This window comes from Opisthocomus hoazin, chromosome 11, assembly GCF_030867145.1.
Source record: "Opisthocomus hoazin isolate bOpiHoa1 chromosome 11, bOpiHoa1.hap1, whole genome shotgun sequence".
In the NCBI taxonomy this organism is placed as follows: domain Eukaryota; kingdom Metazoa; phylum Chordata; class Aves; order Opisthocomiformes; family Opisthocomidae; genus Opisthocomus; species Opisthocomus hoazin.
In genome coordinates this window covers 13814559-13837167 of record NC_134424.1, presented here as the reverse complement: position 1 = coordinate 13837167, position 22609 = coordinate 13814559, and the positions used below count along the sequence as shown (strand labels likewise).

The 22609-nt window shown below is 51.5% G+C and overlaps 1 protein-coding gene across 2 annotated transcripts; it reads left to right on the top strand.

Annotated features, from left to right (window-relative positions):
• The first annotated feature begins 1593 nt into the window (after nucleotides 1–1593).
• On the top strand, nucleotides 1594–22579 carry COPG1 (coat protein complex I subunit gamma 1). Of its 2 annotated transcripts, none has more exons than XM_075432725.1 (24): nucleotides 1594–1665; nucleotides 5575–5627; nucleotides 6441–6521; nucleotides 6624–6695; nucleotides 7580–7659; nucleotides 8577–8652; nucleotides 8809–8901; nucleotides 9238–9324; nucleotides 9476–9633; nucleotides 10260–10393; nucleotides 11167–11234; nucleotides 11965–12153; nucleotides 12546–12641; nucleotides 14036–14279; nucleotides 14659–14734; nucleotides 15064–15167; nucleotides 15276–15401; nucleotides 15818–15886; nucleotides 16253–16395; nucleotides 17752–17923; nucleotides 18923–19020; nucleotides 20537–20675; nucleotides 21651–21749; nucleotides 22299–22579. In XM_075432725.1, the coding sequence occupies exons 1-24, from the start codon at nucleotides 1638–1640 to the stop codon at nucleotides 22427–22429; spliced, it is 2616 nt and encodes an 871-aa protein (XP_075288840.1). In that variant the 5' UTR covers nucleotides 1594–1637; the 3' UTR covers nucleotides 22430–22579. The 2 variants fall into 2 exon arrangements, with proteins under 2 accessions (XP_075288840.1, XP_075288839.1); XM_075432724.1 differs by lacking the exon at nucleotides 1594–1665 and adding an exon at nucleotides 2627–2749.
• Nucleotides 22580–22609: the final 30 nt, after the last annotated feature.

The following is a 22609-nucleotide window of genomic DNA, read 5'->3' as shown; positions in this document are numbered from 1 at the left end:
GGGGAGCGGCTGCAGTCCCCATGCTGCCACCCCCCCGGGTGGGAATGTCCCTTCCCTGGGTGGCCAAGGGCTGGAGGGTGTGAAATGCAGGGGACAGCCAGCATCTGGCCAGAGGCTGCAGGGAAGGATGGGGACACCCCACTGATCTGCTTCCCCAGCCTCCCCAAAACTCTCCTCCCTCCCCCCTGCAAAAAAGTGAAAATCAGGGTGGAAAACTGAAGGTTTCCCAGAAGGGCGGTGAGTCCACCCGTGCCGGGCATGGCCAGCTGGTGTCAGGGGCTGGGGCTCTGTGTGTGGCTGCCTGGCGGGGACACGTCCTGCCTGGGGGCCGCGGCAGCATGCTGGGGGGATGCTCAACACCAGCCGCACGCTCTCCGCAGGCACTCCTGGCCGTGCTGCGCTGCAGGACACTGCTCACCTTCCTGGTGGTCCTCGGGGTGCCGGCGAGAGCCTGGAAGGGGCTGAGCCACGAGCAGCTCCCGCCGGCCGCTCGAACTGGGGACGGAGGCAAGCTGACAAGGCAGGAAACCCCCGGCATTAACGAGATGCTGCCAGGTCTCCCCGAAACGAGGAGGAGTGACCACAGCTCTGGGGCAAGGTCTCATCCAGACAAAGCCAGCCCGCCGCTGCTAGAGGGGTCAGCAAGAAAAGCATTGCCCTGGCCAATGAGCCCAGCTGCCAAGAGACCTGCTCCCAGGAAAAAGGCACGAAACGTGTCCCTGTCACTTGATGTCCCCACGTATGTACTGAAAATCCTGCTCGACCTGGCCAGAGAGAAGGAGCTGCAGGCCAAGGCGGCTGCCAACGCCGAGCTGATGGCCCGCCTTGGGCGCAGGAAATAAACCTGGGGCACGGCTCCTCAGCTGGGGCGGGAGAGAGCAGTGGGGCTGACGGCGGGCACTGGCTGAGGGGAGCGTGGGGTAGCATCAGTGTGACCGCGGGGGACCGCGAACGCGGAGCCTTGTCCTCCAGGTCCCTGTGCCCATGGCACGAGCAGCAGCTGCAGGAGGATTTGGTTTAATAACTGTCACCCCAGTGCCACTGGAGAAGACACAGCTGGGTTTGCCTGCGTTGGGGCCAGTCCTGGAGCATAGTCAGGTCCCAGCCTGGGTACCACAGGGATTTCCGTATGCTGCTTTGCTCCTTGCTCACCCACTGCTGGGATGTCTCCAAAGGGGCCACATCCAGCCAGATGTGCTGCAGCACACAAAAATCCACCCCGGAGCTCGGCTGAACCTGAAAGCCGGTGGCAGCAAGTGTGTACAATAAAAGGTGGCATTAAATGAGACTTGTTGTGGTTTGTATCAACCCTGTACCCCTCTCCACCCCTGTTTTGTGTTCCCTCTCCCCGGAGCTGCAGTGAGGGCACATCCCAGGCTGGGAACCAAAGCTCATTAAGCCCCAAACGAGGGGTGCCACCCCTTGCACTGGCAGTGGGGCTGGTCCACGGCCCAGGGTGCCTGCAGCATCTCTGGGCCAACAGGGACATCGTGTTGCGACGCCGTAGCCGCCGTCCTCGGCGCGGCTGGGAGATAAGAGCGTCGCGGAGCAGAGCGCGGCCGCCCCGTGCAAAGTACAGGGCGGCGCGAGCGAGGCAGAGGCCGGCGGGGCTGCTGGAGCTGGTGGGGAACACGGCCATGCTCTTCGAGGACTACCTGCTGCAGGGTGAGCGCAGCCCCTTCATTCGGGAGCGGGCGCTGGCTGTGGGAACGGGGCAGGAGAACTCAGCGTGATTTCAGGGCGGGAGGGACGTGTTTCGGTACCCAGTGAGGGGATGTGCCAGCAGATGGGTGGGTTGGGGTAAGATGGCGGGGTGGATAACGGGTCCTGTGCCTCCCCCTCCTGCCCCAGGGCAGCGCTGGACCCGGGGACACCCCGCTGCAGTGGGTGGGTGCTGCGGGGCTGGGGATGTCTGGGTGCAGGACGGGGTGGCAGCGGCAGCAGTGGCACGGGGTGTGTCATAGCGGGGACGCTCCAGGCAGGCAGTCCGGGTGACAACCGCCTGGCCCCAGGACGGGGGTCTCCCCCGCTGCCCCTTGTCCCAGGGGCACTGAGCCCCTGCCAGCTTCTCCCCCTTCCCGTGTCCTGCCCCAAGCCCCAGTGTGCCCCCCCGCTCTGGCCCCCCCCCCCCCGAGCTTCCCGCTGCCCCACGCTGCCCTTCCCCTGCTGCCTCCAGGGGGTCTCCCTGTCCAGTGCCCCTCCAGTGATCCCAGTGCCCCCTCCCAGTCCCAGTGTGTCCCCCCGCATTGTGTCTCCTCCAGCGTGTCCCTTGGTACCATTGCCCTGCCCAGCCCCACCGTTCCCCAGGCCCAGTGCATCCCCCCCGCCCGGCCGTGCCCCCCCCACCCCAGTACGGCCCCGGCCCAGCGCTGCCCCCAGTCCCGCACCCCCTCCTAGCCCCCCCCTCCGCCAATCAGACCGCACCCTTCCCGGTCGGTCCCCGCCCTCTCCTCCTGTCAGTCACCGCTCCGCGCCACACCCCCGCGCCCCGCCCACGGCTGGGGCCGCAGCCGGGAGCCACGTCAGGAAGAGGGAGGCCGCGCCTGCGCAGTGGGGCGGGCGGCGACGGCAGTGACAGGCTGGCAGGAAGGGGCGGGGAGCAGGAAGGGGCGGGGGCGGCACCGGCACTGGGGTTGGGATCCGGATTGGGATTGGGACTGGGACCGCGACCGTGACGGGGAGGGCCTTACCGGGGGGCCGCTCGGCAGCGCCATGCTGAAGAAATTCGACAAGAAGGACGAGGAGTCGGGTGAGGGAAGGCCGGGGGGCGCCGGGCCGTGAGGGGAGGCTCCTCCTCCTCCTCAGGGTAACGGCCAGCTGTGAGGGGACCCCTGGGGAGAGCAGTGAGGGGACCCCTGGGGAGAGCAGTGAGGGGACCCCGAGGGGGGGAGCAGTGAGGGGACCCCGGGGGGGAGCAGTGAGGGGACCCCGGGGGGAGAAGTTAGAGGGCCCCCTCGGGGGGTGCAGCGAGGGGACCTCGGTGCTAGCGTTGCCGCGGGGCCGGCCGGTGTGCGCTGGAGCCGTCTGCTGCTGTCCCGCTCGCACCGCTGCGACAGCCGGAGGCTGAGCCTGCGGCACTGGCACAGCACGCCGGCGTGGCCTGCTGCGGGTGCTGGGTCCGAGGCTAAATATTGAGCACATTAGCCCTGTTCACAGTTGCCCAATTCTCAAACCAGGTGCTAAAGCAGGGTGGAATCCAGTTTGTAGTTTGTGGCGTTTTTTCTGACACGCACGGTCCGTTGCCCCAACAAAATCACTGCCAGTTTCAGTGGGTCTGGAAGGCTGAGAGCACCAAAGCGTGAAGTGATTGCTTGACCTCTCAGAACTTAAGGCCTGAGTAGTGAGGAAGAGGTTGGTATTTTATGTGGTGTGTAATTCAGGTGGAATCAAGGCTAGATATGACAGTGTTTACTTTCCTGGCTGTGCCTTGTGGAATCTTTATCTTTCTGTAAAGCTTTCTATGCAGCTTGTTCTGCATAACGTATCAGTGTGTCCTGAAGTGAACTGATTCAGTGTAAGTCTTAGTGATTTTTTTGTGTGACTGTACTTGGTTTTTATTTTAACATGCATTGAATGCATTGCCCTTGTTTCCCTTTTCCAAAGCTTCCAGTAATATCTTGATAAGCAGAGAATATAGGGAGGCAACTATTGGAGGGGAATCGCTCTTGGCTTTCATTTCTGGGGCTATTCTTCATTTGCACCTGCTGCATGCTTCGAGGTACTGCATTACCTGTGGCCAAGGCTGGCAGGAGATGCATTTACTTGTATTATGAGGCTGACTCTTGTTGATTTTGTTCATACTGAGACCTCACAGAGCTCTCCTTTCTGGCACTGCTGCTTGCATGCTTCACAACATTTTTTCTTCGCTATTGCCTCTACTTCTCATCCTATTGCGTTTGTCCTGAATGAAGATTCCTGGGATTTACTGCACCTGCCTTTCTCCTGTGGATTGTGTGTATGCCCAAAATGTATAGCCTGAATGCTTGTTGTTGTCAGGTTTAGGTGGAGCGCATCATCCCTGAATTTACAGGCCTTTTATATCCATTCTTTTCATGTAAAGGCTAACAGGACTGTCTTTTTGCTGAGGTGAGTGTGTCGCTTAATTGGCTTCTGTTTCTTTGCTTTTCATGGGTGGTTTAGGTAGTCTTGGATAAGCTGCTTCCATTGGCTTTCAGAAGCGCACTTCGAGATGTTATTTTGGGCATGTCATTTTTCTGAGATCCTTGCTCAGTCAGTGACTGTTTCTCTGCGAGTCAGTATAAGTTGTTGTTAGTCATCCAATACTAGGAGCTTTCTAAGCACACAGCCTCTGCCTTTCCTATGTCTGTTTCTCCTCTGATGGAAAAATACTTTGACACAGGGTACTGTGAGGACTGAGACCTCATGTGCAATATATTTCAGGATCCTTAGTGCTATGAAATACGAAGAGGCGATGGTCTGTTGTTGATGGCTGATATAGGGACTGCAGACTTTCTGGGCCATGGGAAATACTGTGCTGCTAGGAAGGTTTTTTGGAGCGCATTCATGTGCTCATACTAGAGCTGGTTCATAGTCATACTAGAGACGTGTTTTTTTCTTTCCCCATGTTTTCTTCTCTCTCCAACCCCACATAAGTGTCTGTATGTCGTTTGTCCATCTACTGCATTTGCAAATTTCTGAGCCAGAGCAGGAGAGTTTATGAACTGTGAAGGAGCCAGGGTGCAGATGTGTTTGCCTTGAAGTTTAAGACTTACTCTTGCAAAGGCTCCTTGTGCCATCATAGGATGCTTCCGGCCCGGGTCAGATTGGAGCTGGGCCTGGGAGCTGTGTTTTCTAGCGGATCAGGCTTGTTAAACATTGGAACAGCTCTAGAAATGGCTGCGTTTTGTCCCAGGGCCAGGCTGAACATAGGTACTAATTAAAACCTGCTTATCAATAACTGGCAGCTTTTGAAGAGGCAAGCTAATAGAGACTGTGCAGAATGATAGTGCTTTTCCCTCTGATTATTTCATCCTTAATTGGTGGGGTTTTTAATTATTTAATATAATTTATTCTATTAAGTGGAATAATGAAAGTTACTCTGCGTCCAGACTCTCTAGTCCGCTGTCTTGTTCTCTTAATTAGTGATAGAGCCAAAAATACTTTACTGGTGGGTTCTTGATTGGTTTATAAGGGAGGCATAAAGCACTCCTGACTCACCAGTCTGGCAAGCGATGCCCCTTTCTGTCTGAGCTTTTTTTTCTAGGCCTGTCTTACTGATGCTCTAACTGTCAGCAAGCTCCCAGCCCAGGGGCTGGAAATAGGCCTGTGAGGATAACAGTGGAGCAGTTACTTTACAGCTAATCAGTCTACCTCAGCTCGTGGTTCATTACTTCTAGGGGGATGAGAAATTGAAGAATGTCCTGTGTGCTCTGCCTTCCCTAACTGCTGTGAAGACATCCAATCAATATTGCTTTAAAGAGGGAGCTCTGGTTGCTTTGTGTTCATGAAAACGTTACATCAAAATGCTCAGTCTGTTTTTAAAGTATGGGCATGGTTAGATTGCTTTCCCACAGCACTATCCCTGGAAAGACTTTTACTCCCTTTATTTTGCAGGTGGGGGTTCCAATCCGTTCCAGCACCTGGAGAAGAGCGCAGTCTTGCAAGAGGTAAATCGTCAGATGCTCTCCTTTGTGTACCCCTTTCTGTCTATAGCCTCTCCCTCTCTTGAGTAGGTCACTGGAGAACTTCAGCAAGGAAATGGGCGTTTGTTACAGTCCTGCAAGCACTGAAAGAAATGGGCAACACTCCTGTTAGTTCTTATTTTATTGTTGGAGGAAGGAAGGAAGAAGGTTGAAATGGTCCCTGTAACGAATTAGAATGTGAACTATAAATAGTAGTAAAATGAATAAAATTATCTGTGAAAGCTCACCCTAAAACAGGAAGGTTGGGAAGTTGGCCTTGAGCATCCTGAGTGTCTTGTAGATGATAAAATTAATGAGTAGGGTGTGAGTAGCTATTGAATAGTCTATGAATTGAATAGAAAGGCATTTTTCTAGACCCAACAGCAGGTAAACTTCTTGATCCCCAGACCCCGTTGTTTCAGCGTTATCTATTTGCTTGCAACATTGTGAATTGGTGTTGGCTCCTCTTAGCCTCGCAGAGCTAGCTTACATCTGTCAGAAGAGCAGTGCTTTAGCTAGCACACAATCCAGAGTTGTATGGGTGAAAGAGTGATGAGGATTTGCCCTTTAAACCTTAATTGCAGTTGGATATATGATCCCAGGATGAGACTATAGAACCAGGTGTTTAAAAGGGTTCCATGTTTAACAGGAATTGAGGGGAAGTCTGATCCAAAGTCACTAAGAATCGTGCCGTACCTTGCTCACAATGTATTGTTTGTATCAATGGCCAAGACCAGACAGGACGGTGTTTGCGAGGGAGCGTTGGTGTCGGCGTGCTTGTCTGTGCTTTGTTTCTAGGCACGAGTATTTAATGAGACTCCCATAAACCCAAGAAAATGTGCTCATATCCTCACCAAGATCCTGTATCTCATAAACCAGGTAAGGGAGAGAAAATGTATGCCTATACAGAGACACCTGCAGCAGACCCAAAGCTGGTTGTAATAACTGGGATTTCCTTCCTTCTTTCCAAACATCTTATAGGGGGAGCACCTTGGTGTCATGGAAGCTACCGAATCCTTCTTTGCTATGACCAAGCTGTTTCAGTCCAATGATGTAAGTCTGCTTGTTTTCTGTGGTATTTAGCTGGTGGGACAAGTTGTCAACAGCGTCTTTTTCAGCCTTGGGATGTGCATTTTTATACAATCAGCTTTTCTGTCCTGCCAGGAGCTACCTGATCTGAGAGGGAAGAGTAGGATGAAAACTTAGAAACAGAGATCAGCTTCCTAGCCCTTCCCAGACCTTGTAGCAGCTTAGCTGAAGCATTCTCTGTTCTTGAGATGGTGATTCTTCCCTTCCCAGACCTTGTAGCAGCTTAGCTGAAGCATTCTCTGTTCTTGAGATGGTGATTCTTCCCTCCGAATTGCTGTTTAACCCCTGAAGTTGTGCTAGGCACAGATCAAGTGTGTAATCAACTAGGATACACTATGCTTTGTGCCCGGCATTAAACGATCCTGTTTCCTGCTGAGGTTCAACGACTGTGTGTCCTGGAGAAGGCCAGGAGTTAGTACCTAGCCAGAGCAGTAGTACTATCACTAGTTGTCCCCCAGACCACAAGGCATTATAATTATGAGACCGGTGTAGAAATCCCCAGACTCAGGAATATAAATTGCTGGCTTTCTTGCTTTTGAAGCAACAGGGTGCCTTCAGCTAATGATTACAAGCTTTTCTCCTTGTTCTTGTGAATGACAAGTGAAACATGTAGATCCAGCAAAATTTGGTATCTCTGCGACTTCACCTTAAGAGTGAGGGATTTAGAAGAGGAAGAGGTGTTTTGTTAATCAGTATGAGGTTTGTGCGCCTTTTACGCTCAAGCATTGGGGGGTCTCTGAAGGTATCAGGTTCTTGATCTTCACAATAAAATCGTGGAAGCGGGGACAACATCCCTTCCTATCCGGGATCCTCTCAGCTGATGTCTGTCTTCCCTCTTTCCTTGTCAGCCAACTCTTCGCAGGATGTGTTACCTGACTATCAAAGAGATGTCTTCTATTGCAGAGGACGTAATCATTGTTACTAGCAGGTCAGTCACTTTGCTTTTCTTACTGTTATATTCACGTGTCCTCCAGTAATGCCCCTCCAACCTCTTGGAGATAACTCTAGTCCCTAGGCAGGGTGACGATACGGAATGCCCTTGGTGAGGGAAAATTTTTCCTATCAAAGAGGCCATTACAATATAGACACTGAACTCCTAGTGATGTATGTGAAATGTGCTGTGTCCCCGTATCCCCTGCCCACGGGTGTTTGGATTGTCTCTTTTGGTTACATGATGTGGCAGCACTGCTGTTTTTTCCCTCTTTAGCAAAAGGCTGTTTCGTTAACTCCTACTTTCCTGTCTGAATGCCTTGAAGCTTTTTGAAGATTTCTGGCATAAATTCCAAGGCTTTCAACAGGTAGACAGGGATTTACTGCTCCTGCAGCAGCACAGGATGCGACTTCACCAGGGAACAAAATTCCCTCTGTGAGTCATTCCTGGACTGCTGCTCATCCCATTGAAAGGCCAGTGCCATACTGGGAGATGGGAGCATGAGGGTACAGGGTCTGCTGACAGCCGAGGCCATGCAGCAGGCAGAAGCCAGCCCGAAGTGCTGTGATGGGATGAACTCCCATCCCCTCACAGAGTCTCGCACTGGCCAGGGTCTCGGGGAAAGGGCAGGAATGAGCATTCAGTAAGGCAGGCAAATGGCTCAGGGGCATGTGTGTGCGCTCCAGACTCCTGTGGTCATCAGGAACTTGCACAGCCTGATGATGGGCTGGGAACCCGAGCACTGATCTTTTCCTCCTGCCTTCCCACCCCAGTGGGACTTGCCTGAGACCTTCACTTGCCTGCTTGGCATTTGTCTGTGATCCCGGTTGCCTGCTGCTCTGTGTGCACTGTGCGTGCACCTTGGAGCTGCTGGCTCAGGAGTCTAGTACTGAGAGCTTCCTGTTTTCAACCAGCTTAACCAAAGACATGACTGGGAAGGATGACAATTACCGAGGCCCTGCTGTGAGAGCGCTCTGTCAAATCACTGATGTAAGTGCTGCTTTTCCCTTGGGGCAGCCCTAGGCCCTTCACATTTCCCTGCTTCACCCAATCCCACCTTCTGCTCTGCTTTTCGTGCCTTTGCATCTCCACTTCCATGCTCCTAACTGCTTTTCCATATCAGCTGTTGTTTCCCTCTCCCTGCAGAGTACCATGTTGCAGGCCATTGAGCGCTACATGAAGCAGGCGATTGTTGACAAAGTGCCAAGTGTATCCAGCTCTGCTCTGGTGTCCTCCTTGGTATGTACTCCCTGCAGCGCGGGCCTGAGGGACAGTCAAGCTGGGAAGCAGTCATCTGTGGTGGGACTGCACATCGTGGGAGTTTCAGGGTTTCCTTGTTGCTATTCCGCTCTTCGTGAACTGAGGGACTGGCGCTGGCTTTGTGGGAGACCATCGACCTCTTGAGGCCGCAGCCGTCATGGCCAGGTCTCTGCATGCCGATCCCTTGCTCTTCTATAAGTTGCTGCCGCCAGTGCCCTCATGGGGAAGGCTCTTTGCTTCTTAATACGAGCTGTGATTCCCAAAGCTTCCTCCATCCTTCTCCAATGGGTTGTCTGTGGCTTTGTCTCCCCCCAGCACCTGCTGAAGACCAGTTACGATGTGGTAAAACGCTGGGTGAACGAGGCTCAGGAGGCAGCTTCCAGTGACAATATCATGGTGCAGGTAGGAAAGCCACCGCCAACACAGGGAATAGCAAGCAGCAGATGGGGGTGGAGTAAACTGCTAGAGCTCAGCCAGGCACCTCTAGGCAACAGAGGGGATAAAAGTGGAAAGAACACACCGTGAGTTTGTGACGATCTCCTTCCTTGCACAGTATCATGCTCTGGGCTTGCTCTACCATGTGCGGAAGAATGACCGCCTGGCAGTCAACAAGATGCTCAGCAAGTTCACACGCCATGGCCTCAAGTCACCATTTGCCTACTGCATGATGATTCGAGTAGCCAGCAAGCTGCTGGAGGAAGAGGCTGGCAGGTGAGGGGACTCCTTTGACCTGCTGGAAGAATTTCCTCAGGTCCTGTTTTCCACCTTCTGTTGCAGGCTCACTTGCCATCTCATGAGGGCAGTAATTTCTGTCTTTGAAGAGCAGCATACAACTTCTACCCTTTTATTGTTGGATGAAAGGCAGCAGACAAAATACAGGATGCTCTCATGGTTGTTGTGAGATGGCTTCTGTGAGTCTTGTCTGTGTGCTTGCACATTGAATACTTTCTCGTTTCTCTGGACTGTTTCGCATAGCTGTTCTCTGTTGAGATACTCTAGTTCATTTTCTCTGTCTGCTGTAATTATTTGACTACCATGTATGTAGTGTGGCTTCGTGGTGGATAAGACTTGTGATATGTACAGTCAGCTCCTGGTGTGTGAGGGCTGAGGGAGATTCCCTTTAGCCTGTAAGGCAGAGGATGTCTTCTCGGCAGGCAGCCTGACTTCCAGCCCAAGCATGCTGGAAGTACAATGACCACTGCAAAATGTGGGGACAGTGGATTTATGGCTGCTTTTACCTTTCCACGGGCAATGGGACCTGCCCGTTTCTGCTGCCAGATTCTTCGTTTCTGTTAGGACCGTTATTTTAATTAATTTTTGTGGTTTTTGTCCCTTAGCCGTGATAGCCCCTTGTTTGATTTCATCGAGAGCTGCCTAAGAAACAAGCATGAGATGGTGGTCTACGAAGCTGCTTCTGCCATCGTTAATCTGCCCAACTGCACTGCCAAAGAGCTGGCTCCGGCTGTCTCGGGTAAATGTGGCACTCGTGGCAATGGCAAGGGGATTATGGGCCTACGGTGGTGACACGTGCTGACTACCCCAGGAAACAAGGACCTTGTGTAGTTTCAGGCTTGTAATGTTGCCATACCCTTTGTTGCTTTATGCTGCTGCTGAGAGCCTGTGGTGTATGTGAATAGCTTTGCTCCTGTAAAGGTGTCTGCCTGATGTGTTCATGTGTGGGTTACTGGAGGAGTCTTTTTTTCTATGAAACAGGGCTGAATTCTAACTGATAAATCTCCCTGCTTTAGACTGAGTGTAACAGTGCAAGAAGCCAGGGTGCTGGGGTTCTGCCTTCCCAGTTCAGTCCAGTCCAGAGGTTCTCCTGAGCTGGGGCTGTTGGCAGGTAGGGAGGCTGTGTGTCACCTCTCTGCACAGGGAGGGTGCCCTTCATGGGCCAGCCCTGGGAAAGGAACAGGGTTTGCATAGAAATGAAGAACAGTAGTTCAAATTGACTTAATAGGGAAGATGACAAGGTGATGAAATTGGTTTTCAAGAGGAGCGAAGGATAGCACCACTGTGGAAAAAGAGTGAGGTGGGTAAGAGCTAGTTGTCAGCAGGGCTGTGTGGCAAAGGGGACAACAGGGAGGGAGGAAGCTGGTAAATTCACAGTTGCTTCTTGAGCATGCTTCTAGTTATCTTGTGCTTGCAGCTGTCTCTTAATTGAAGCTCTTGCTTTAGGTATGAAATGCTTCTTGATAATAGATTGCCTAAATGTCTGCCTTTGTCGGTTTTCCCACCTTGCAGTTTTGCAGCTGTTCTGCAGCTCCCCAAAAGCAGCACTGAGGTATGCAGCCGTCCGTACCCTCAACAAGGTAGGAGCTGGTCTCTTGGGAGCTGTAATAGTTTCTCATGTGCAGGGAGGTGCAGACTCCAGAAGAGAAAGGAGGCCAGATTATGTGATGATTTTGTACCTTGGGCTACAGCCTTACATTTCATTGCGTTCCAGGTGGAATAAAACCTCAAAGAATGCTTTACAGAAGGGAAAAGAAAGCAGTTGTTGACAGGTCTCTGTAAGAGTGTCACTGGTCTTACGCATTGCTGCTTTCCCTTCTGAGCTTTCTGTGGTGAGGAGCTCCTCGTAAAACAGGGATCAAACCTTGATGCTGCTTCTTGCCTTCTCCATGGCAGTCTTTGCTCCAGCTTTTCCCTTGACCTTGTCAACTCTAAAAAGACAGAATGGCAGTGTCTAGTAACGGCTGTACTTCCACCCACGAAGCTGTTACGCACAGCTAGGCTCGATGAATTTTTGGTGGGAGTTTATAGCTTTTTTTTGCAAAGCCTGAACCTTAACATATAGAGGAGAATGAGAGAGTTAAAAATAGTAAAAGAATGTTTCTTACTACTGCTTCTCTTCCAACAGAGATGCAATTCTGCAGGAAGAAAGAGCTTGTTACTTTAGCCTTGTATGAGTTTCTCTAAGATGACCCTTGTGTACAATCTGTAGCATTTATTTTTATAGGAAGAAGCAAGAGCTTAGTGGTTTATGCCAGCTGGGCCTTTTGTGTATATTCAGCGATTTCCAGTCTTCCTTCTCTGCTCTAGGTGGCCATGAAGCACCCGTCTGCTGTGACTGCCTGTAACCTAGACCTGGAGAACCTTGTGACAGACTCGAACCGCAGCATAGCCACCCTGGCCATCACCACACTGCTGAAAACAGGCAGTGAGAGCAGCATTGACCGGCTCATGAAACAGATCTCCTCCTTCATGTCAGAAATCTCAGATGAGTTCAAAGTAAGGAAGTGGGAGAAGGAGGGACACACAGGTTTTTGAAAGACACCCCTTGGTCTTTGTCCATGTTTGTGTGTGTGCTCTGAAACCTGTGTGGAGCCCCTTCCAGCAGCTGGGCTGCAGCATATTTGTAGGAAAAAGAAAGAATATCAGGCTAAAATTAAATCTCTTTCTCTTCTTTCCAGTGGGTGTGGGGTTTTGTTAGAGGCTGGCCAGGGCATACAGATCAGTCTCCTCCAGTTCCTAGGATTGTACCTCCTGGAACTGCATTTATTAGATAAGCAAACCAAAATCATAGTTTCCAGACTAGAGACCAACACAAAATGGAAACTTCAACTAATTCTTCCTGCCTGATGAGACAGAATCCTTTTTTGCTTACCCCCCTTTTTCTCCAGGTGGTAGTGGTGCAGGCCATCAATGCACTGTGTCAGAAGTACCCTCGCAAGCATGCTGTCCTCATGAACTTTCTCTTCACTATGCTTCGGGAAGAGGTAAGTTTGCACAACAGCTACTTTGTGGTCCGTGTTTGTATGCATGAACTGCAGGACTGCACAGTAGTCCCTGTGAGAGTCAAGTTTTTACTGATAATGCTGTGCAATAAGAGCCACTCTCCAAAAGGCTTGCAGTCTTAACTGGCAGAAATGTCCAGTTGTGCACAATAGTTATACACATACTGCCAGGCATATTTTTGATGTGGTTTTCATTCTTTGATTTTTCTGGGGGTTTATTAACTCTCAAAGCAAATGCAGGCAGCAGCAGATCTGTTGGCAGATCGTGTGTGTTTCACATTTGAACGAGCTTTCTTTTATACTTTGACAGCAAATTCCAAGAAGTTTTGTCTTGTACACAAAGATTCCATAACAACCTATTTATTGATGACACAGAACCACTTTTGTTCTGTTCTCTGTGCTATGGCCGTGAAGGGATCACGAGTACCTATAACCATTCTCTGCATTCAGTCAGACAGAGAGTTGCAGAAATACAGCTTTACAGAGGTTTGCTGAGGCCATTTCTAAATTAACTAACACGCCTGCAACACAGCTGGCACCACTGCCTGCTCTGACATCACTTTTTGCCAATTACAGCTTCTCATTTGGGAACAAACCAGAGCATCTCATTTTACTCTGGTGAAAAATGGACTATTCTCCTTTCCCAGATTTTCTGTGGGTGGATGGTATCATTTTGAATGTGGTTTTGTAGTTGAAACCATTCTGTTTTAAAGCTTTTTTTAATCCAAAGTAGCTCGAGAAAGATCCCCGAAATGCCCAGTGCTGTGCGTGTAATTGGCAGAGGATAGTGTGCAGTTTAATCCCCTGGTGCGTACTGAGGACACTAGTAAATAATGGCTGAAGTTAACCAAGCATGAATGGCATGTCAGGTTATGGGTGTGCCTGGGGAGGTATTGATTACCTGTCCTCCCACACTGATGGGGCTGTGTGCTGGGTCCTGCTGTGGCAGATGTGATCCTTAATACACTTCTGTTGTGATTCATCCTCAGAAGTCTGGTGCTAAAGGGGAGATGGTTGGGTTTTTTCTCTTCCCATATGGCTGGTTTTATGCACTAATTCTAGCAGCAGAGGATTTTGAAGGAGATGTAAACCCTTCAGACTGATGGATTCTTTTACCCTCTTTAGGACTTGTTTTTTTGATCTTCACTGCAGCCATTCTGAAGGGAGCTGGCAAGAGAGCTTGAGTATTAGCTGGCCCTCTGGATGTAAAGAGGGTCAAAAATGAGGGCAGCATTACTGCCCTGCTCCTTTCAAACACAGATTAAAAGCATAGAGTACCAGTGACCTTTCTGAAGGAAATTTTTTTCCTGTCTGGCTAGTTCAGAGTCTCAAATACTTGGAGATTTCCACCTGAGTAGTTTGCTTTTGCTCCCTAGGGTGGCTTTGAATACAAGCGAGCCATTGTGGACTGCATCATCAGCATCATTGAGGAGAACTCGGAGAGCAAAGAGACAGGCCTGTCTCACCTCTGCGAATTCATTGAGGACTGCGAGTTCACTGTGCTTGCCACTCGTATCCTCCACCTCTTGGGGCAGGAAGGGCCCAAAACCAATAACCCCTCCAAATACATTCGCTTCATCTACAACAGGGTTGTCCTGGAGCATGAAGAAGTCCGGGCAGGTAAGAGACAGACCTTGACAGCTGTCTGCCCTGTGGCAGATCTTCAAGCAAATACAGTGCATGAACACCTCTGCTTTTGAGGATTGTAATTTGCTCTATTCCTGAGCGGATCTTTTTACGCAGCAAAGATCCTGCAGTAGTATTGATGGAAGAGGTGGCCAGCAGCTGAGAGATGGGGAAGGAGCTGCAGTGACTCTGAAACTAGACAGAGGAGGTTTGCGATCACTTCACTGTAATACATCTGCCTCTTTCTAGTCACAGCAATGCTTTTTACTAGTGTCAGTGTGTCTGATATGGCATTTGAACGGGGCCAGGAAATAGAGGAAACTTCAGGTGAATTCTTTGCTTTCTAATTCTGTTTTCATGACTTGTGCTACAGGTGCTGTAAGTGCCCTGGCCAAGTTTGGAGCCCAGAATGAGGATATGTTACCCAGTATCTTGGTGTTACTGAAAAGGTGAGTTGTACCTCAGAGTTTCTCAACATCCTGGGTAGAAACCCCTGTTCGCTTGAGAGCCTGTCAGCATCCTCATGCATCTGTAGTCTCTTCTAGCTGTGGGTCTGCAAAGGTGCAGTGGGTACCTGGGATCACCACTGCATTCAGCGCTCCACAGCGGACATGAGAAGCCAAGTGTGCTGGGTGGTTCCTTGTCTAATTCAATTACTAGTAGATTGCCTGTTGTCTTGTATGGCATGTTCTTTCTGGCCCTGTAAGGTGGCTTAGTCACCTGGATTCCTTTGCGTGGACTGTGCTGCCTTGCACTGAAGAAAGTTTTCCACTTTCAGGTGTGTGATGGATGATGACAACGAAGTGAGAGACAGAGCCACCTTCTACCTGAATGTTCTGGAGCAGAAGCAGAAAGCCCTCAATGCTGGCTACATCCTGAATGGTAGTGCAGGAAGTCCTCAAAACAAGTCTGCACCTCTTTCCTGGTTTAACAAGTGACAAAGAGCTGGCATTATCTGTGGTTTCAGTGACCTGTCGCTTCTGTCCCCAGGTTTGACGGTGTCCATCCCTGGGCTGGAGAGGGCTCTGCATCAGTATACCCTGGAGCCCTCTGAGAAACCCTTCGACTTGAAATCTGTTCCTTTGGCAACAGCTCCGATCATCGAGCAAAGAGCAGGTGAGGAACAGTCCCCTGAGAGCTGGTCCAAGCCAGTAATTACCTTGCAGCTCCAGCCCTTGGGCAGTAGACTGCATTGGGCTTTCTGGGAATTGCTGAGCTCCATCCTATATGAATTTTGTGGGATTATATCTTCTGTGAGGGCTAAGGCCAGCAAATCTGGTTGCTTCCACATTCGTGGTTTGGTTTAGTCCAGCTGCTAAGAATAGTAGTAGCTGATAATCCTCACTGGAGCTGCTGCAGTTCCGAAGGTGTTTATGAAGCTAAATATGGGTGTCTAGTCCATAGCAAGGTGAGAAATGAGCTCCCTGCTTTTCCGTAGTCAAATCCAGACATTGATCTGTATTAGTTACTTCTTACTCTTCACTTTCAAATCTTGGGTTTTTCTTTTTCGTTTTGCTTTGTTTCTCATGCAGAAAATGCTCCAGTTACTGTAGTCAAACAGCCAGAGAAGGTGGCAGCAACACGGCAAGAAATCTTCCAAGGTAAACTGATGCAAAGCCTCTCCTACGCCTGTGTGTGAGAACAAAATAGCCACCTCTTGCTGAACCTGCCTAGCCTCTCTAGATTTTTTACTAGCTCCTTTCAGAGTGACATGGGCTCCCAACTTTAAGTCTGCTGTTCATTCCTGGGAGGCAGGGGTGCCTGCAGTCCTGTTCTGTCTAAATTGCAGTAGAGGTGTGCAAAGGATGATGCTGCTTTTAATTTTAAAAGTCCTTAGTGAATATTTATGGATGTTTGATGGATGGTTCCTTGCTGCAGCAGCTTCTGGCAGCTTAAATGAGGGCTTTGAAACTGCTAGCACCTTCCTGTGGGTTGGCGAAGGCAGTGGTTTCTGTCCTCTGTTTCAGAGCAACTGGGGGCAATCCCAGAGTTTCGGGGACTGGGCCCACTCTTCAAGTCTTCCCCAGAGCCTGTTGCCCTGACAGAGCTGGAAACGGAGTACGTGGTTCGTTGCACCAAGCACACGTTTGTCAGCCACATGGTGTTCCAGGTGGGTAGCTATGGCATGTAGTGCTCAAAGAGGGCGGGAAAATAAGCTCCTACCAGTTAAAAGCTCCACTGGGAAGAAAGAGCTCGGGGATCTCTGTGTTCAAAGCACGTCACTGCAATGAGGAGTCCTTAGGTTCTCATGCAGGGCAGCAGAGCCCCAGAAAAAATTAATTAGGGAGTGTACGTGTGTGGCTGAACAATGGTTATACTCACGGTCAAAAGAATCAGCAAGCACTAGGTGGGGCTGTTCTCACTGAGCAGCGGGCAAGGGGAGCTGAGTTCCTCCCTCGGGGTCGCCGAGCACGTGCTTTGGGCATAAAAGAGAGAAGCTTTATCTGAGAGGCTGAAAAGAGAACCCAAGAAAAGGACGTGGTAGGGGAGGGCTCTTCATCCCCTGTGTTTCGTTGTAGCCTGTGTAGTACAGGTGCTTGTTTCCGTACATCTTGGCCTTGGCTGGACTGCCTTGCTGCTACATGTGAGACGTTAGGATCAATTTGCCAGCATCTTTGCCTGGGCCTCGGGGAGTTCAAGGCACAGCGAGTCCTACGCTACCTTGTGAGCAGCAGTGTTTTGTCCTTAGCTAGCTCCTTCCTCAAAAGCTCAGAACTGCTTACACAGTCTTCGTAGGGCTTGATCTTTGTTTTCGTTGTCCATCCACCAGATGCAATTGTATGAGGTTAAGTGAGTTGTCGTTGCAGCCGGAACAAAGTCTAATCAGCAGCTGTAGACTTGCTGCAACGATCAAGCTTGCTGAAACTTGTTCAAACTATGCCTAGTTTGAGCCGTGCAAAGGATCATCTTCCCATCTGCTGTGGGATACTGTGTGCCTTAGCATCAAGTGAGAAGGTGTAGGCAACACAGTGCTCACATTTCCATACAGCAAAGAGTTAACCTGGGAATTACCATTCTGGGAGGAAGGACCAAGTACATTTAAAGGAAAAAGTTCCATACTAACTGGTGAACTGAAACAGGCAGAAGCTGACACGTCCCTGCCCTCGCTGAGTTTGTGTTCCTGCCTGTGTCGCAGAGGGCAGGCAATCGATAATTGTGTGCTGGTTCATTTTAAGAGGGGAGGAAAAAAAAAACACAGTTTGCTGGAGCACTGGAGTCCCCTGCTGGGTTTTCATTTCTCCCCTAAAGCATTTAAATGAGTAGTTTTTAGTCATAGTTGCTCTGTGACTAAACTGGAACACATGAGCTCTAAACTAGCCAGCTGATAGCGAGATGCACTGTTGAAACAGAAGGAGCTAGGGGTTCGCAAGTTGACACCGCGCTCCCACCCTGCCTAAAGTGAGTCTGCTGTTAGATCTGTAGCTAGCAGCTTCAAGCTGTTGCTGCTCTCACCTTCCCTGTTTAGTTTGACTGCACGAACACCCTGAACGATCAGATCCTGGAGAATGTCACGGTGCAGATGGAGCCAACAGAGGGGTATGAGGTCATTGGCTACGTACCTGCCAAAACCCTGGTGTACAACCAGCCGGGCACCTGCTACACGCTGGTGGCACTGTCTGAAGAGGATCCGACAGCAGGTAAATGGTTTGCCCTCTGTGTTTTCCTGATGTCCCCCAAATGAAGCCTACCATATTGCTCGCCCCCACAGATTCTACCTTGCATCCTAGCCAGATATTTATAGCCTGTGCGTGGGCGCAGCCCTGAGCGATGCTGAGCATGACTTCTCTTTGCTGTTTGAGGGCTGTCAGGCCTCCCTGCTCCTCTCCCGGCTCCCTTGTGCTGTAGCGCTGTCCAGTCAGGCTACAAGAGCTGGCAGATGAGCATTCACCTCTCTGCAGAGTGATCTCCCATGCACCCTGGTGTGTCCTTTAGCCTGCCTATTCTTTGTGTTAGTGTGTGGGGAGGCTGCTACTTGTGAAGTGCTGTGAGTGCCCAGGTGCTGAGTAGCAAAGGGGTGCTTCAGACAAACCGCTAGAATTTCAGGGGTGTCTATTTGAACTGAACGTCCCCTCATTTATCACTGTCTGGAACATGAACCGGGCCTTACCTGTGCTTTGGTCTCACTGGTTTGTGTTCCGGGACTGCTCACCTGTGTGCGCTGCTGCTGTTCGCCCAGCAGTGCCTGTCTTCTCGATGTGAGTCATCGCTTCCTCTCTCAGCCGAGCGGTATTAATCAGCTGCCGTGCTGCACTGCAAGGTGGTTTCATTTCGGAGGTGCATAAGCTGAGCTCTAGATAAGGATCTCGCCTCTTCACAAGGCGCTGGTGGGACATGTTCAGTTAGTATTCCCAACGCAGCTTGAGGTTCATCAGTAATAGCATTTGATCTGAGGATTATGGTCTTGTACAACCATCATGAACCTGTCTTTATCACTGTTTGCTAGCCTTAATATTACAAATAAATACCTTGAGAGGCAGAAACTGTTGGAGAGCCCTCTCTGGGCCACTGGCTAGGCCTGTGCCGCTGACAGTGCGGGGGAGAACCCAGACACAGCTGCCCCAGGTTTCCCAGCCCCCTTCTGCCGCGGGGGAGCACAGAGCTGGTGGTAATGTGAACTTTGCCTCCCCCATCTTCAGTGGCCTGTACCTTCAGCTGCATGATGAAGTTCACTGTCAAGGACTGCGATCCAAACACGGGCGAGATGGATGACGAGGGTTACGAGGATGAGTATGTGGTAAGGAGCGGGGTGTCTGCCTGATCACAGAAGCTGCAGTCGTTCTGAGGGTTTTCCTGATCTGTACTCAGATCCCCACACAAGCAACTGTGTGACCACTGATGCTGATGTGGGCAGCATCGCGTGAAGAGGGGGTTCTTGCTGGCTCTGTGGTGTCTGTCCCACGATGCAGATGGGGGTTTGGAGAGCTTGCTTTGTCTCATTTGGAGCATCCTCCGGTTGCTCTCCAGGTGGACACCTGACTTTGGAGGATACCTATGGTTGGGAGGCCCCAGTGTGTCTTGCAGGCTCGGCTGGCTGTGCTGTATGGGCTCCAGTGGTTGCGCAGTCAGGTTTGTGGGGACAGAGGGCTGTTGGCCATCTTTTTGTTCTCCATGAGCTGCTCTCCGTGGTGGCACAGTTAATTGCCTAGTGGCTTGCCTGACACAGGCAGATTGCCATCCTTGTTCTTGCTCTGGGGAAGGTGGGGTTTTTCCCTCTGCAGCACTGATGAAACCACACGTGCTGCAGAAGCACCTCTGTATCGGACTCTGCCGTTTCCAGGACAGCTGTTGTACCACAGAGGAAGAAGCTGAACTTACGCTTGGTCAGAAACTGAGGCTAGCTTGCAGAGGGTGGTGTTTACCCTCCGGAGAGGAAGGGGTGTTGTGACACAGCCTTAGCTTGCCCTATTAGCTCCAGAGGCTGTTTTCTGCATGTTGCCTGTCGCTGCTGCAAATCTGATTAGGGGCACTGCTGTGCAGTGAGTCACTGAGGACCCGGTCCTCCCAGAAGGAGCTGGGGGGTGCTTTTCCCAAAGGAACATGCAAGGTTAACCCCTCTCTGCTTCCCACCAGTCACCAGGGCATTTGAGTGGTATTTAAACAGACTCTTCCATGTGTTTCAACTAGAATCGGGAGGAGATTCTTTCCTGCAGTGATGGCTGAAAGGCATGCAGGCTGGTGTCTAGCCAGCTCCGGCATTGGCTGCTCTTCGATACATGCTCTGGAGGGACAAGCCCACTTCTGCCTTGCACAGATGGAGTCACAGCAGCAGTTCAGCTAACGCGGCACGCGCCGTTAGGTGATAACAAGTGTCTGACAGTGCCTCACTGTACTTTACCAGCCTACAAATCAATGGGCCAGAAAGGCAAAACGGGAGCTTACGTGCATGGCAGGGAAGCAAATGCTGCATCTGTGTGAGCACAAGCAGCTGTTTCTTAGCTTTTGCCCTCTGTTTTGGACGTTTGTCCGGTGCTTTGATCTCTGTTGGGCCAAGGGCTGTGCTCGTAACGGGAACCTGCTTTGTAGACCCTGGAAATGGCATGACCAGTGGCTTTCCCAGGCCAGACAGGTGCTCAGCCAAGTGGTGTTTGCTTGAGCAAACCAGAAGGGGCAGGGCTTGCTGACACGTTCATGAGTGGAAGTGGAAGCTGTCTCCTACACTGACCTGATCTCAGGGAATCCAGTCTAAAGCTCGCTCTGGAGAGAGCAGAGTTAGGAACAACCATGTTTCATTTGAACCTCTCTACCACCAGCTTGAAGACCTGGAGGTGACAGTGGCTGATCATATCCAGCGGGTTCTGAAGCCAAACTTTGGAGCAGCCTGGGATGAAGTGGGTGATGAGTACGAAAAGGAAGAGACCTTTACTTTATCTGCTATTAAAACCCTTGAAGGTAAGGGTGTGCCTGAGCCCAGCAGAGCTCTTAGTATTTCTCTCGCTCTCCAGCACGCAAAGTCCAAGGTGCAGCCGGGCTCACTTTAGATCTCTTGCAGAAAGGCTAGTGGGGCAAAACCCTTCACAAGCAGTTTCACCGTAGCTGTTAAATGTGGAGCTACAGTTGCTGTGATAATGAGTTACTTCAGGTTTCAGAAAAACCAAATGAGTATTCCGGACCCAGGCTGGATTGTGGGAGGCAAGAGAACATCTTGCTTTGCTCTCTCACTCTACCCTCACAAGCAGACAGACCATAGTTCAGCTGTGAGCTCCCACTTTCCTTCTGTGACAGGAGGAGATGCTCTGACCTTAGGACTCAAGACTAATAAAAAAAGGTGCATAAAGACATGCAGTTGGTGGGCAGGCATGTGGTGTAAGCCCTCTTCTCTTTGATTATGTCTTAAAGACTCCTTTTGTTGTTCCCAAGAAGCCTGTAGAAACTTGGTCCTTTGGATGGCTGAGAAGGGTGTCCTTGTCCTATAGCTATCTCTCTGCTTCCTCACACAGCGCCTTGGGCTTCAGATACCTTCCCTGAGGCCTTTTCAAACTCCTCCTGAAGACCTGTGAGGTGTCTCCTTCCCTCTGCGCCTGTCCCCAGAGAAGCAGGCTGGCTGTCAGGGCTGCACAGGGAGCGTGCAGCCAGCTGCGCTCTCCTGTTTCCGCTGTCTGACTCATGCACCCTTTTGTCTCTCTTGCACCGTTGCTGCATCAGCTAACAGAGCTGCCCTGGGGCGGTGGGGTTTTTGTGCGTTGCCTTTGCCTCCCTGGTGGCCTCTAAAATCACAATACTGGCCAGTGCTGCATGTCCCTCAGGACAAGGAACGTGAACCCTAACATGCAGGGAGGACTTCCGTCACCTTTAGACGCTCTTTGTATGTCCCTGTCAAGACACTGGTGACGTGGAGCCTGTTTTGTTTGTTTTTTTTCTTAACAGAGGCAGTTAGTAATATTGTGAAGTTCCTGGGGATGCAGCCCTGTGAGCGATCGGATAAAGTGCCAGATAACAAGAACTCTCACACGCTGTACCTGGCAGGTGAGCTGTGGGGCGAGGTCTCTGCTCCGGCAGCAGCTCCCAGAGCTTGCACAGAGCTGCCTGTTGAAAGCCTGGGCAGGAGTTCCTGATGGAGCCCACTGTGCTCTGGGTGGGAGCTGGAGGCTTGTCCCTGCCATGGGTCTGTCTCCACAGGTGTGGAGCAGCTGGTGTTGGGCTCAGGCAGGGTGCTGTGGTGGGGGGTGCTGGGGTCGGCCCCAGGCTCAGCTGGGTGGGTTTGCTGGCTGCTTCGTCTGTGGCATCGTGGTTTGGAGCCAGCCCTTGCCCAGCTGGATGCGTGCTGGAGCGCTTAGAGGAGTGGCTGGTGGTCACTGGGGGGGTGCCTGGACCTCTGCTCAGCTGCAGTTTGTTTTACGCTTGGCTTCCATGAGTTTTGCGGTGGCTGGAGTCCCGGGTACGTGACGAGGAATGAGAAATGTGCTGCTCCAGGGTCTCTCCTGGCGCGGTGCTGGGGCTTGGCCAGGCTGCCTGTGGGGAAACCCCCCCGTGCCAAGCACCACCCTGGCTCCTTCCTCCCCCTCTCCCTTCCAGGCGTGTTCCGGGGTGGCCACGACCTCCTGGTCCGGGCTCGGCTCGTCCTGACCGACACCGTGACGATGCAGGTCACGGCCCGCAGCGGCGAGGAGCTCCCCGTGGACGTGGTCATGGCCTCCGTCGGATGAACCCCCGTTGCGGGACCGGGGCGGCGTGGGTGCTCCCCACAGGGGGCTGGAGGCTCTGTCCCTGCCGGGGGGGCGGGGCGCGAGGCGACGCCGGCCCCGCAGCCGCTGCCTGTGCCGTTCGTGTCGTTAAATAAAGCCGTCCCGCACTTCTGCCTGCCCGGTCTGACGCGGGGGGGGGCT

Excerpts from the sequence above, each read along its gene's own strand:
- COPG1 (XM_075432724.1), top strand. The coding sequence starts at position 2,713 with ATGCTGAAGAAATTCGACAAGAAGGACGAGGAGTCGG. Across the intron at positions 12,154-12,545 it reads AAATCTCAGATGAGTTCAAA|GTGGTAGTGGTGCAGGCCAT; the intron begins GTAAGGAAGTGG and ends CTTTTTCTCCAG. Across the intron at positions 14,280-14,658 it reads GCATGAAGAAGTCCGGGCAG|GTGCTGTAAGTGCCCTGGCC; the intron begins GTAAGAGACAGA and ends CTTGTGCTACAG.